At 48.0% G+C, this 13,945-nt stretch overlaps 3 protein-coding genes across 4 annotated transcripts; all 3 read left to right on the forward strand.

Moving 5' to 3' along the window:
• The first annotated feature begins 358 nt into the window (after positions 1-358).
• LOC125514349 (trafficking protein particle complex subunit 11) lies at positions 359-7,626 on the forward strand. Its single transcript, XM_048679659.1, has 9 exons — positions 359-913; positions 1,111-1,172; positions 1,392-1,506; positions 1,634-1,757; positions 2,411-2,491; positions 2,886-3,227; positions 3,323-3,486; positions 3,565-4,394; positions 5,717-7,626. Exons 1-9 carry the CDS (start codon positions 567-569, stop codon positions 7,180-7,182), a joined length of 3,531 nt encoding a protein of 1,176 aa, XP_048535616.1. The 5' UTR covers positions 359-566; the 3' UTR covers positions 7,183-7,626.
• Positions 7,627-8,006: 380 nt separating this feature from the next.
• LOC125514350 (ribose-phosphate pyrophosphokinase 4) lies at positions 8,007-10,692 on the forward strand. The gene is made up of 6 exons (XM_048679660.1): positions 8,007-8,486; positions 8,585-8,996; positions 9,089-9,157; positions 9,532-9,660; positions 10,059-10,158; positions 10,237-10,692. The coding sequence occupies exons 1-6, from the start codon at positions 8,074-8,076 to the stop codon at positions 10,368-10,370; spliced, it is 1,257 nt and encodes a 418-aa protein (XP_048535617.1). The 5' UTR covers positions 8,007-8,073; the 3' UTR covers positions 10,371-10,692.
• Positions 10,693-11,784: 1,092 nt separating this feature from the next.
• LOC125514351 (cysteine protease XCP1-like) lies at positions 11,785-13,937 on the forward strand. Of its 2 annotated transcripts, XM_048679661.1 has the most exons (5): positions 11,785-11,987; positions 12,081-12,583; positions 12,688-12,923; positions 13,048-13,188; positions 13,313-13,937. In XM_048679661.1, the coding sequence occupies exons 2-5, from the start codon at positions 12,118-12,120 to the stop codon at positions 13,550-13,552; spliced, it is 1,083 nt and encodes a 360-aa protein (XP_048535618.1). In that variant the 5' UTR covers positions 11,785-11,987; positions 12,081-12,117; the 3' UTR covers positions 13,553-13,937. The 2 variants fall into 2 exon arrangements, with proteins under 2 accessions (XP_048535618.1, XP_048535619.1); XM_048679662.1 differs by having other exon boundaries at positions 11,987-12,583.
• The last annotated feature ends 8 nt before the right edge of the window (positions 13,938-13,945 follow it).

The raw sequence follows: 13,945 nt of genomic DNA on the forward strand, positions 1-13,945 counted from the left end.
GGACGGATGCGGGAGGATTTTTGTGGGCCGCCGTTGGAGATGGCCTAACGAATTATAAGCGATCGAGAGATGATTTTTTTTAAACCGGGCCAATCCCCTCTCCATTGCCGAACGAGGGGGAAGGAGCGAGTTCAACGCATGCACTGTCAGGAAACCCACCGCATTCGCTCACCATCGAAACAGATGCTATGTGATGATGTTAGAGATGCTTTGACATGTTGCATTGCATTGTATTGCTTATATCCAGCCAGAAGATGAAAGGGTCGAATCTGAAGGACAAATAAGAACGTGCCCAAAAACTGCACGAAATCCCCCAAAACTTTACAAAGAAGCACTCAAACTATGCACACTATTACACCTAGCCAAGCCAGACCAGCACCCGTTTGTTTCACTGTTACTTCCGCGTCCCCCTCGTCCCCGTCCCTCCGAACGCACGGAACAGCCAGCCATCACAGATCCGAGCTCGCGTCCGCCTACCTCGACGACCGCCGCCGCGCGCGGCTCCGGGATCGGAGACCTTTCGCCCGGCAGCCTCGCGGCGACCGCGGGGTGGGGCGGACGCGGTCATGGAGGACTACCCGGAGGAGCTGCGGACGCCGCCGGTGTCGCTGGTGTCCATCGTGGGGTGCCCGGAGATGCACTCCACGATCTCGGCGGCGCTCAGCTCTCAGCAGCCGCCCATGAACACGCTGGCCCTCCCGGACTTCGCCAAGGCCAACATCCTCTCCCGCACCGCCAAGAGCCGCGACCCGCTCGCGCCGCCGCAGGCCGCCACGGGGATCCTCAAGAAGGACTGGCTCCTCAAGCACCGGACGCGGGTGCCCGCCGCCGTCGCCGCCATGTTCCGGGCCGATCAGGTCACCGGCGACCCCGCCCAGTGGCTCCAGGCCTGCTCCGATCTCGAGAACCTCAAGTACCTCCTCTTCATCCTTTAGCATTGATCCCAAATCGACACGTGCAGTTTCACATTTATAATTATCAATGTTATAATGCGAATGAGCAATCTTTTCATCTGTCGGGATTAGGAACTTGTTGGACCCTTTGGAACAGTAGCAAGTGTAGTCCATCTTGAAATTACAAATGTCAAATGATTTACTTTTCTTTGCGCAGGTCTATAATCCAGGGAAGACATAGTAAATTGGTGGTGATCCTTGTACAGACTCAAGCTGGTGGTAAGTAACGTCTTGTCCACCCCTAGTGGTCTCTTTTATCTATCGACCATTAGTCAGAACACTGCAGGGCTTGTGCCCTATATACCATGATAATGGAGGACATGTGCCTACTCACAAAGAGGATCCTATACTTGCTTGATATTAGTGGGTCAAACCTCCCATCAGTGACATGCCAATTAGGAAAACGATTTTAAGCAAACACACAATTATATCCTGCAGATGAGCTGGGTGAGGAAGTTATGGTTGCCCTGAGAAAACGTGCGGAGATTGATTCTAAGCACCTGATTGTGTTGGTTGAGAGTGATGAAGCAGAACGGAATGCATCTCTCCTCAAGTTAGTTTCTCAGACATGTTATTTCTCCTCAAGTTGAGAGTGAAAAAGCTTGCACCAGTTTTTATTTATGATAATTTCCTTGAAAGTACATCTCATAATTCATCTGCTGTTCCAACCTTGTTGACAGATTGAGGACTATTTTTGCGGAGCTGTGTTCCACATACTATAAGGAGGAAGGGCGAAGGATAAAAGCCCGCATTGAGAAGAGGAACTTCTCTTCTGTGGAGCTGAGTGTCCGCTACTGCTTCAAGGTAAGGATCCCTGTCTCATCCATTCTAGTGCTATTAATAAGTGTTCCTAAGTACCATTGTAGGCATAGTATTAAAAACCGGACCAGACCGGTCCGACCGAAAAAACCCGGAACAGGCAGCCCTGGCGGTTTTTTGAGCTTCATGGACCGTCCTGCAATCAAACCGCAGAAAATCGGCTGAACCAGACGGTTTTTCTATAAACCGGGGAATAAAACCAGGCAGTTGGACCGGTTGATGGGCGTGAGTGCTAAAATTTTATTGCGTTGCATGGGATTCGAACGCAGGTGCCCTCAAAAGCGAAGCCGAAGTACTAATCTCAGCCCAGTAACCAACCGAGACAGGCTAGCTAGGTGTCAAATTGAAAGAAGTTACATTATTTAACGTTCCTCCCCTATTATATTAGTACGTTCAAATTGTTTTTTTACCTATTGAACCGACAATTGAACTGGTGAACCGGCGGTCTGACCGGCGAAAACCTGAAACGCCAGACTCATGGTTTGATCATCAGTCTGGTTCTTACTTAGATTATGATTGTAGAAGTACTGTAAAGAAAGCCTTTCACTTACACCGACTTGATTGTTAACCAGAACATGTGAATGAATTTTCTACCTTTTTATTTGCATTATTCTGATGTTTCTGATTTCTTACACCAGGTTGCTGTTTATGCGGAGTTTAGACGGGATTGGCCAGAAGCATTGAAGTTCTACGAGGAAGGAGTTCGTGTTTTGCGTGAGGTGTGACCGGCAGTCCTATGCCTTAACTGATATAGCCTTGTCAACAGTCATAATTAAGTAAATCAATGGTTGGCATGCCAAATTATTTTAGAAGTAATTAAGGAAAGGAATTAAGAAAAGCACCATTGTGTAAATGTTATTCTCTTTTTTTTAGGGAAGTGTAATGCTATTCTTGATCACTTCATACTAAAAAGAAAGCTGTGCAAGCATCTGATATCCTTATATAGCATTCTGCATTCACTAAAAGTAGTCCAAACAACACTTCGTTCCATCCTCCCTATTTATGTTTATACATTGCCTTCTAAATTTGTTACAGTTTGATTGATCTGCCACCGTTGCTTATAAAGTTTCTATTAATTTTGACACTTTCCATTGGCAATGCGCTCATATTTAGATGATTGGGACTTCAACAAGGTTGCCTCCAACCCAACGCCTAGTTGAGATAAAAGCAGTCGCCGATCAATTTCACTTTAAGATATCAACATTGCTACTTCATGCTGGGAAGGTCGTAGAAGCAATCACATGGTTCCGTAAACATATCCGAAGCTTTGAGCGTGTTGTTGGATCACCAGAAGTCGTTTTTCTTCATTGGGAATGGTTTAGCAGGCAGTTCCTTGTCTTTGGTGAGCTAATAGAGACAACATCAACAACTGTTCCAGATACAATATCCCCTCGGTTTGGTACTGCTGACAATGCATTGACTGAGTGGGAATTTCAGCCAGCTTACTACTACCAGGTTCAATTTAAATCTTCTGTACACAGCACTGTAATTGAGAGCCACATTTCTTTTACTGGATCACACTTAATCTATCATACATTTCCTTCTGGCAGTTAGCGGCAAATTACCTCCGAGAGAAGAGGTGTGCTTTAGAGTGTCCTCCGTCAAGGGCAAATCTTACCGGTGATAGCGAAATACCTGACTCAGTAATGTCTTCTGTATATGTTGGCCAGTATGTCCGCCTGTTTGAGGAAGGAGATACCATTTCTGTGCTTCCGTAAGTTTTCTTGATGCCTGTTTTTAATTGATAATACAACTTTAAGATTAATACTTATACTTCACACTGTGATTGCAGCCTTTCTGATACAGAATATACCAGTTATGCTTTGTCAGAAGCTGAAAGGTTTCAAGATTCGTACGAGATAATTGCATTGTTCAGAAAAGCTTATGAATCATTTCTGAGTCTAGGGGCTACGAGAATGGCTTCTTCCTGTAGTGCTGGAATGGCTATAGAATATTATGCAGCTGGGGAATTTGGTAACGCAAAAAAACTTTTTGATGGCGTCGCTGGTCTATACCGTCAGGAGGGCTGGACTACTTTGCTTTGGGAAAACCTGGGTTACTTGAGAGAATGCTCAAAGAAACTTAATTCTCTGGTGAATTTTATCAGCTATTCACTAGAGATGGCTGCACTACCGTTATTCTCTGGCAGTGTACAGGGCAACTCTGAAAATGAAAGTAATGGACCAGCAGGTTGGCCTACCATTTCCAGGAGAGAGGAAATACAGCAAGAAGTTGTCAATATTCTTGAAGGAAAACATACATCCCAAGTTATGGATGATGAATTTAATCTTCAATTGACGGAAAAATCTACTCAACTAGTTATTGATCAAATAAGTCCTCTAAGAATAGTGCTTGTTGCATCTGTTGCTTTTCATGACCAATCTGTAAAACCTGGCTCACCTCTGCTTGTCAGCGTGTCATTGTTGTCTCATCTTCCTTCTCCAGTTGCAATTGATCAATTGGAGGTTCAGTTCAACCAATCTGACTGTAACTTTGTCATTGTTAGTGCACAGGAAAATTCTTCTACGTTGAATTCAGATGTTCATGGCCAAGTTGTCCATTCTACTTCTCTTACATTGTTCAGCAATAAATGGATGCGGTTGACGCATGAAATTAAATCAGGTACTCTCTTAGCAGTTATGCGCTATTTGTTTCATTAAATTTTCATCCATGCTAGGCAGCATTTGATGTTAATTGCCAGAGACCAGAGTACTATCCTATATATAATGTACAAACACAGATGGCGAGATTGGATGCACCGATGCACCACATGAGTTGGAGAAGAAAATCCTAGAAGTTGTCCCATTAATTATGATAGAAGGGGGAACATCTCATGTTGAATTGGAGACAAGGAAAATAATCTAATCCATTTGTTATATGGTACAGTCCAATTATAATAGCTGTGATATTCCTTTGAAAGACTCCATGCTCCAGAGCACACATTGGTTAAGGGATGACTAATTCGCGGTCAAGCACCCTACATGGTCAAGTCTGACAGCTGAGCTATCGTCTTCTCCATCTCCAGTGGTTCTTCCACTGCCGGATCCTCCCGCCTTGTCGTCGAGGAACCACCTCCATCACAGTTTTTCCTCGTTGAGCCGCTGGCCAGCCCGTTGCCCATGCAGTTGTCCCCTGCCGTTTGTGGCCAGCGGCGCTGCCCCTGCCTCATATGTACCAACCGTCAGTCTGCCGCTGCCCAGGCCATCCCTGTAGCCTGGTGCTGGCATTGTCCCATCCCACCACTAAGCTTCGCCCTCGCCTCCGCCAGTGCTGCCGCCTCCTATCTCGTTCCAGCCTTCACCATCATCGGGCAACCGCGGCAACGCCTCCTCTGCCTCGGTCTGCGACGCCACAGCTTGGGCACCGACATCATGGCCTCTTGTGGCAGCACGCTGCCTGGTGGAGAGCAGAGCGGAGGAGAGAGGTGTGGCGGTGCAGTTGTATCGTGGGGATTGGAAGAGATAAGGAGAGAGAAGCACGTGAGGATAGGGGTAGATAAAGGTGTGTGGCAGTTGCAAGTTCCATTGGGTGCGACCGAGGATGTACAATGCATACCTTCACATAACTTGGCAAATAAACAACTGGAACAGTAAATATTAATCAGAAAAAATTGAAAATTGTTGAGGAAACAAACTCTAACCATTAACTTGGGATTTATTAACCATGCGATTGTGTGGGCTAGTTGGCTTGTTGTGACAGAAAAAAGGGCTTTTCATGATTAGATGATACAAAGAGCACAGCCAATTTTCTGCCATATCCGAAAGTTGATACTGTAGCTGTAGCTTATTTATATTTTGACCTGTTCATTTTTCATAATTTATAGCCTGCCTATTTGCTTCTTGGTGTGGGAATATCAAGCTTTCTTCTCCATCTGTTGGTGCTGATATTCTTTTTTCCTACCACGAGTTGTAAAATTGAAGTAATACTATGAGTACTTTCTGCAGGACAAAGTGGAAAGTTGGAATGTTTATCGGTGAAGGCAACAATAAATAAGCACCTTGTGGTTTGCTGCCAGGCTGAAAGTCCTGCTTCAATGGAAGACTTTCCGCTGTGGAAATTTGAGGATCAAGTGGAGACATTGCCTACAAAGGATGCTGCACTTGCCTTTTCCGGGCAGAAATTGATTCAAGTCGAAGAGCCAGACACTCAAGTTGACCTTGTCTTAGATTCTACTGGCCCTGCGCTGGTTGGAGAGTTGTTTGTTGTCCCAGTAACCATATTATCAAAAGGGCACGCAGTTCATTCTGGTGAGCTGAAAATTAATCTCGTCGATGCCAAAGGCGGTGGTCTTCTGATGAGTCCAGGGGAAGCAGACGAATCTGAAAGCCATCACGTTGAACTTCTTGGTGTTTCAACCGCAAGTGGGGATGAAGTGTCGAAGGAAGAAGTTGATAACATTAAAAAGATTCAATATTCATTTGGGGTCGTATCAGTTCCCACGCTAGTTGCGGGTGATTCCTGGTCCTGCAAATTGGAAATTAAATGGCATGGAGCAAAGTCACTCATGCTCTATGTTTCACTTGGCTATTCTCTAGACTCGAGTGAAGATGCATCACTACACAGACTTAACGTGCACAGAAGCTTGCAAGTTGAAGGAAAGATCCCCATGATAGTTGGTCACCAGTTTTTGAGACCATTTAGGCGAGAACCCTTGTTGCTATCTAGGATCAGATCCTCAAGCGGCGACAATAAAAAAGATTCACTTGCTATGAACGAGTCCAATATGCTTATTGTGAGTGCTAGAAATTGCACCGAGGTCCCTTTGCGTTTGCACTCGATAGCCATTGAATCTGATGGTGATGGGAAGCAGCTGTGCCCAGTGGAACAAATCAGCGGACTATCTGATGAATACGCAGTTGTTGCTCCTAGCGCAGAATACAAGGCAATATTTTCAGTCAATCCAAGGGCCAGCAATCCGGACTTTTATTTAGGTGATCTTTGCCTGAACTGGTCAAGAGATTTAGTCCTTGGAGAGAATCAAGATAGGCGTGTTATGATGAAGCAAAGATTACCCGAGGTTCATATCGAGGAGCCGCCGCTTGTTGTGAGCATTGAGTGCCCTCCCTACGCTATCCTCGGGACGCCGTTCACTTTCTATGTGAAGATCCACAATTCAACATCCTTACTCCAGGAAATCAAGTACTCTCTTGTTGATTCCCAGAACTTTGTTTTCTCTGGGGCACACAATCATGCCGCATTCATTCTGCCGAAAACCGAGCATACCGTTAGTCACAAGCTCGTGCCGCTTGGTTCCGGCTCCCAGCAGCTGCCGAGGATAACGGTAACTTCGGTGAGGTACTCTGCTGCATTGACTCCTCCAACCTCGGCCACATCCGTCTTTGTCTATCCCAGCGAGCCCAAATTCAACCTGGAAAAGAGCCACCCCATATCCGATGAATGCGTGAGCTAGATTCTCACAAACCCGGCAATCCACTCCTTATGCCCCCTTGGCTGTTCAAGCAGAGGAACGCCGCTGGAAAGAGAAAGCTATTGGTGATTCAGTCTCACCTCCTTGCTGAACAGGCTTGAAGCGAAAATGCTGTTGTCAGAGTGGTGATCGGCACGGCGCCGAAGTTTTGGCCTTGTTTTGAATATTGGTTTCTGTAGACCTTTTGGATAGACCAGATATGCCTGTAACTTGTGATTATACTCCATTGTTTTTTGGCTCAAGGATAGTTGCACACAGTAGACATGGCGCGTTGGTGCTGTATGTAAATTAGGCCCCACCAGGCAAGTGGGGAATAAGTGAGCCCCATATCTCTCAGTAGCAGAAGTTTTTTGTTATCTTCAGGTTCATTGTTTCTGTAGAACTTGTGTTTAACCATACGGACATCTCTGCTGCTACAAACTTTCATACCCAGTGTTGTCCTTAGTTTCTCTTTTCAGCGTAAAAAAAAGAAGCTTTTTACTCCTATTTTTGTCGCAATTTCCAGTAAAAGAAATGGTGTGATCTCCAGTAATTTTTACTGCCTTTCGACCTCACTTGCAATGCAAAGATTCCTGTGAAATTTGTGCCGGTTTCCAGCAAACCTATTGTTACTAATCAACACCTGAAATGTGAAGTGCTCAGTGCTCTGGGCGAGAAAGAGACGTCGCAACGGCGCCGCGGGGTGGCTGCGTGGTTCACGACGGTCGCCGTCCGGGCGGCGGCGCGCTCCACGCCGGCTCCAGCCATGCCGCCCCAGCCCAAACAATCTCTCTCGCCCATAAAAATCCAGGCGATTTCGTCCATGGAAATCCAAACTCGCCATCATTTTCCCTGCTTCGCTCGCCTAGCATTAAACCCAACCAATCCCATCCCATGCTACCAAGTGCCACGGCGACAAACACGTACTCGTATTGGCCTGGCAGTGGCGCCGCGGCTGGGGGTCTAGGGTTTAGCCGGGCGGCAATAATTGGGAGGCCGAGAGGAGAATCGAATCGATACTCCCGGCCCCGGACGACCTGCTTGGCTGCGCGCGTCTCGATACCACCTACCTCGTCGCCGTCAGAGCCTCTTCCCACGCGCCGCTCCCCTGTCCCCGCGCCCGCCGCAGCCGCTGCCGCCCCCTGCCGGGACGAGATGGAGGTCGCCGCCGCCGCCGCCGCCGTCGCCGTCCCGAGGCACAAGGTGAAGAAGCAGATTAACCTCTTCTACTGCGCCGAGTGCGAGGAGCTCGCCCTCAAGGTCGCCGCCGCCTCCGACGCCATCCAGCTCCAGTCCATCAACTGGAGGTACGCCACGCGCGCCGCCCCCTCCCCCTACCTCCCCTCCTCCTCGATTCTGTTCAACCTCTCTCATCTAACCCCTCCCGACTCCATGGCGCCGCCAGGAACTTCCCGGACGGGTTCCCGAACCTCTTCATCAACAACGCGCACGACATCCGGGGGCAGCACGTGGCCTTCCTCGCCTCCTTCAGCTCGCCGGCGATCATCTTCGAGCAGATCTCCGTCATCTTCGCGCTGCCCAAGCTCTTCATCGCCTCCTTCACGCTCGTGCTGCCCTTCTTCCCCACGGGCACCTTCGAGCGCGTCGAGGAGGAGGGCGACGTCGCCACCGCATTCACGCTTGCGCGCATCCTCTCCATGATCCCCAAGTCGCGCGGCGGGCCCACCAGCGTCGTCATCTACGACATCCACGCGCTCCAGGAGAGGTTCTACTTCGGGGACGACGTCCTGCCCTGCTTCGAGACCGGCATACCACTCCTGCTGCAGCGCCTCAGCCAGCTCCCCGACGCCGACAATGTGCGACCCCAGCCATTTCCTGCTAATTTCCAACTGTGCTGTGAATCCTTGTTGTTGCTGCTGCTGCTTGTCTGACTCCTCGTGTGCTGCAGGTCACCATTGCCTTCCCAGATGATGGGGCGTGGAAGCGCTTCCACAAGTCGTTGGCCAACTTCCCGGTGGTCAGTCTGCTCTTCTGTGCGAATGCTTGGATGTGTCTAATTTTCATGTTCCTTTCTGTTTGTGATAAACAGAGAGATTACGCGGTATTAAGTTTTCAGACCTCAGATCCTCTGACTTAGGAAGAGAAGTCAGGGGAAGCTACAGTAGCCTGACTTCCCTTCTCTAGATTTTCATAAGCTGCAATTTAACACAACGATTATGTACAGTGATTGTCCACAGTAATCTGTGCATCTACAGTGATTCCTGGGCAGTGTCGGATCTCTAACTTGCCTTCCATATTTTACACAAAGAGGCCACTGTAGCTCCCTGACTTTCCTCTTGCATGTCAGAGGATCCCTCTCCCTTTTGATGATGGAGCTGTTTGACTATATAGGTTGTCTGTGCGAAGGTCCGTGAAGGCGACAAGAGGATAGTCCGGATTAAAGAAGGGAACCCTGAAGGGCGACATGTCGTTATTGTTGATGATTTAGTGCAATCTGGTGGAACTCTTAGAGAGTGCCAGGTAACTATCTCTCATTCTGTTGCAATTGCTGATGGGTACAGTCTTGTGGCATCATTTCTAGTTGTCCAACCGAAATACGTAATGCCCTGTACAATGCAAATTTTACCTGAATCCACATTTCATAGTACTACCAGCAGGCTAAGTCATGTAAAGCTAATAAGTTCAATTCCATTCCTTCGGCAAACCTGGTTATAGCAAGAGTCAGTGGCATGTGAATTTTCACGCTGTGGTCGATTTGGTGTGACATATTTACTTCATGTCATTGTACAGCGAAATAGAAGTAACATATTTCAAGTGCCAATTAAGTATGATGCAGTCTGTGGACTTTTAGCTGCATATACTGTTACGTTCCCCTTTTTTCCATGAGTATTTATGTTCTGTTCAACTGTGTTCTGCAGAAAGTTCTGGCTGCTCATGGTGCTACAAAAGTTAGCGCCTATGTAACTCATGCTGTGTTCCCCAATCAGTCATATGAACGCTTCATGACTGCTAATTCTGGTAATTGGCGATTCTCCCTTTCCCCTGTTTTTCAGCTATTCAAACTTTGGTTTGCTCATTGTTTTAATTTTATGGCAGCTGGGCCAGGTGACCAGTTTGCTTACTTCTGGATCACGGATTCGTGCCCTCAGACGGTGAAAGCCATCAGCCAACAATCTCCATTTGAGGTGTTGAGCCTTGCTAGCTCGATCGCTGATGCCCTTCAGATATGAACATGGACTGTGAAATGGGCTGCTCCTGAATGTAGAGCTTACATTTCCAGCTCCAGCGAAACAAATAATGTGGAGCTAGTTCGAGTTATCTAATCGTGTCTTGTCTGAAGCTTTCATAAGCAGCCCATGGTTTGATAATAAAACAAGGCATCGGATGTTCACCCGTTTGGTTCTCTGTATTCGCTTCCAATGCTGTAGACTGGTCTAGCGTTTTAATTTCCTGACATGACATGACATGTACGAAGGCTGAAACCTGAGTGTTTGCATTTGATTGAAATTATCTTGAAATTCCAGGTCAGGTTTCAACCTCCTGCTTACTGAATTGCCATCAGATTGCCCTAATAGGGATACATCAGCTGAAACCTGTAGTCTTATTATTTGCTTCCCTTTTCTTCTTGTTGAAAGATAAACCCTTGGGGTGTTATGGTTAGCCGTAATGCGCGGAGTGAGAGCAATGTTTCCAAGGAATCGAAGCAAACACTGTCATTCCTACAGATAAATTATTTAACTCTTCACGATTGGTACTCCTAAACAGATGGCGACTGCAACGTGCGACTAACTAGCAGTAGTAACACACAATGGTCTTCAGGATTGGTACTTCTAAACAGCAGCCAAGCTTGCGTACTGGACACATTGAACTTAGCTGGAGTGCACCACTAGAGCGCACAGATGTCAATTAACTTGCATTATTAGCTTGCAGCTGCATTTTTTGCTGTTGACAGTTGACAGTGCAGGGGAATAACATATGCTGACATGTGAATGCCAAATTGCATGTTTCTGACGGTACGAAAATTTAGCCTGAAAAACTGGGTCTGCATATACACTTCAGATAAAGTCACATGGTACATCCAGGAATTTGAACCTATCTTGCAAAAGATAATTTGAACTTAGTTATCATGTCGAAAAGGCGAAATTCACTCAAATAGGGCGTACAAGCTTAAAGAGAATCTCAAATACAGAGTAGTTGCCCTAGTACCCTTAATGATAAGTGATCCGAGATAAAATAAACGGGAGTGCTAAATCTTAGTCTTAGTCGATGCTTTATTCATGAGATCTTACGTGGAGATCTGTGCAAAATTTTATTTCTTCTTTTTGGAATGTTGTGTCATTTGAATGAGACTTGGTTAAGTCTCAGTCAACTAAGGTCTAGCCACACCCTAAAATAAAAAACTGGTGCCCCTTTTGTCAAGAATGGGCACATTTAGGTCCAAGCCCTTCAAAATTTCACCTGATATTTTGCTATATATTCTGCAAGCCAATGGACATGCGCACCAAACTCGAACATGAAAAAAAAACACATAGCAAGTAGTTTGATACCATCACATTATAGAATGGCATGAGGTACGCCCGTTTGGTGAAGACTTAAGCAGATGAGCAAAAGATACTTGTCCATCCTTGTGAATAACCATTCTGCAGCTAGCTGCTTGGTCCGGCCGAACAAGTTACCTCCAGCCGGTCGGTGCGCAAGGCTGCAAGCATCGGCTACTCACTATTCTAAATTTCCAATGCATATGCTACCTAAACCAAAGATTTAAACATGAGCAAGGAAGAGCATACCTGCAAGGCTACAACTGCATCTTCCTCCTCATAAATCTTCAGCCACAAGGGCCATATCAGGTGAGGTGGGATGAATCGCTTGCTTGCAAGAAACATGCATGGCTAGCTAGCGATCGATCAGTATATATAAAGGTGTCCATTTGTTTCCGGCAGTTCCATGACAAGAAGAAGTGCTGATTAATCCGTCGCCATGGATTCAGAGCTATCAACAGTGTTCTTCCTGCTGATAGTTTTCGCAGCGTGTTGTTGCTCTTCCTCGAGCGCCACCCACCATGACCCCTCGGTCGTCGGGTACTCGCAGGAGGACGTCGCGCTGCCGAGCAGGATCCTCGACCTCTTCAGCTCGTGGTCGGTGAAGCACAGCAGGGTGTACGTGACCCCGAAGGAGAAGGTGCGGAGGTACGAGGTGTTCCGGCAGAACCTGAAGCACATCGTGGAGACCAACAGGAGGAACGGGAGCTACTGGCTGGGCCTGAACCAGTTCGCCGACGTCGCCCACGAGGAGTTCAAGGCCGGCTACCTAGGGCTGAGCGCCGGCGGGCGGCCGCGCGCTCCGACGACGGCGTTCCGGTACGAGGCCGCCGTGGACCTGACCCGGGAGGTGGACTGGAGGAAGAAGGGGGCGGTCACGCCGGTCAAGAACCAGGGGAAATGCGGTAAGGAGACAAGGCGATCTCTGAACATTGCATTGCACGTCCATGACCCATATCAGGATTTCAGTTAGCGCATTGCGCGCCATGTGTGTGAAATTGTGTTGCAGGAAGCTGCTGGGCCTTCTCGACGGTGGCGGCGGTGGAAGGGATAAACCAGATCGTGACGGGCAAGCTGGAGTCGCTGTCGGAGCAGGAGCTGATGGACTGCGACAGCACCTTCGACCACGGCTGCGGAGGGGGCCTCATGGACTTCGCCTACGCCTACATTGTGGGGAACCAGGGGATCCACACCGACGCCGACTACCCCTACCTCATGGAGGAGGGCGACTGCAAGGAGAATCAGGTTGGCACTTGGCACAGGGAACAACAACAAGCTAACGAACTCTTCAGATGAATTTCAGCTGCAAAGGAATTTTGTTACTCTAATCTGATGGACATTGATTACTTTGATCTGATCTCGTACTTAGCCCCACTCCAAGGTCGTCACCATAAGCGGCTACGAGGACGTGCCGGAGAACAGCGAGCTGAGCCTGCTCAAGGCGCTGGCGCACCAGCCCGTCAGCGTGGGCATCGCCGCAGGGAGCAGAGACTTCCAGTTCTACAAAGGGGTAAACAAAATGATCAAGTGTTACCTTATCTACCATGATAATAGAGCAGATGATACAAAATGATCGTGTTATTTACCCTGGTAATTATCTTATCTGTTTTTGTGTGCGTGTGGCTTGGCTGCAGGGGGTGTTTGAAGGAACCTGTGGCACTCAGCTGGACCACGCGCTGACGGCCGTCGGATACGGCTCATCCAACGGCCAGGACTACATCATCATGAAGAACTCGTGGGGCGGGGGCTGGGGCGAGCAAGGCTACTTCAGGATCAAGAGGGGCACCGGGAGGCCCGAGGGCGTCTGCGACATCTACAGGATCGCCTCGTACCCTACCAAGAACAACGGCACGGGCTGGGGGTGGGGGGCCTGATTTTGTCGGCGGCATAAGGTGTCTCTGAAACTCATTCGTTCATAGTTCGTTCCAAGTGCTAGCACGTGGATGCAGCATCCCCTTTTTATTTCTCTCGAACACGAAGCATCAGCAGTCAAACAAGTTAGGCGGTCTGTAAAATATTTGGCTCCGGTGAGAAAATCTGGTTGTTCGTCGGCAGTTCAGTTCAGTTGTTGTATTGCTCTTCTATTTTCGGCAAACACAGTGGGGAAAGGGGACGGGGCAATGTCGATTGAGCCTGTCGGATCCAGACATACTCCTACATGTGTGACAGAGACCAACCTCTCGCAACTGGCAAGTCCCGGGCCGTCCAGCGCAGGAGGGGGCGAGTAGAACAAGAATGTAAAGAGAATAAAAAGGCAATTCGTCTTA

This window comes from Triticum urartu, chromosome 6, assembly GCF_003073215.2.
Source record: "Triticum urartu cultivar G1812 chromosome 6, Tu2.1, whole genome shotgun sequence".
NCBI classification, from domain to species: domain Eukaryota; kingdom Viridiplantae; phylum Streptophyta; class Magnoliopsida; order Poales; family Poaceae; genus Triticum; species Triticum urartu.

Excerpts from the sequence above, each read along its gene's own strand:
- LOC125514349 (XM_048679659.1), top strand. The coding sequence starts at position 567 with ATGGAGGACTACCCGGAGGAGCTGCGGACGCCGCCGGTGTCGCTGGTG. Across the intron at positions 3,228-3,322 it reads AGCCAGCTTACTACTACCAG|TTAGCGGCAAATTACCTCCG; the intron begins GTTCAATTTAAA and ends TCCTTCTGGCAG. Across the intron at positions 4,395-5,716 it reads GACGCATGAAATTAAATCAG|GACAAAGTGGAAAGTTGGAA; the intron begins GTACTCTCTTAG and ends TACTTTCTGCAG.
- LOC125514350 (XM_048679660.1), top strand. The coding sequence starts at position 8,074 with ATGCTACCAAGTGCCACGGCGACAAACACGTACTCGTATTGGCCTGGC. Across the intron at positions 8,487-8,584 it reads CTCCAGTCCATCAACTGGAG|GAACTTCCCGGACGGGTTCC; the intron begins GTACGCCACGCG and ends TGGCGCCGCCAG. Across the intron at positions 10,159-10,236 it reads CTTCATGACTGCTAATTCTG|CTGGGCCAGGTGACCAGTTT; the intron begins GTAATTGGCGAT and ends ATTTTATGGCAG.
- LOC125514351 (XM_048679661.1), top strand. The coding sequence starts at position 12,118 with ATGGATTCAGAGCTATCAACAGTGTTCTTCCTGCTGATAGTTTTCGCA. Across the intron at positions 12,584-12,687 it reads CAAGAACCAGGGGAAATGCG|GAAGCTGCTGGGCCTTCTCG; the intron begins GTAAGGAGACAA and ends ATTGTGTTGCAG. Across the intron at positions 13,189-13,312 it reads ACTTCCAGTTCTACAAAGGG|GGGGTGTTTGAAGGAACCTG; the intron begins GTAAACAAAATG and ends GCTTGGCTGCAG.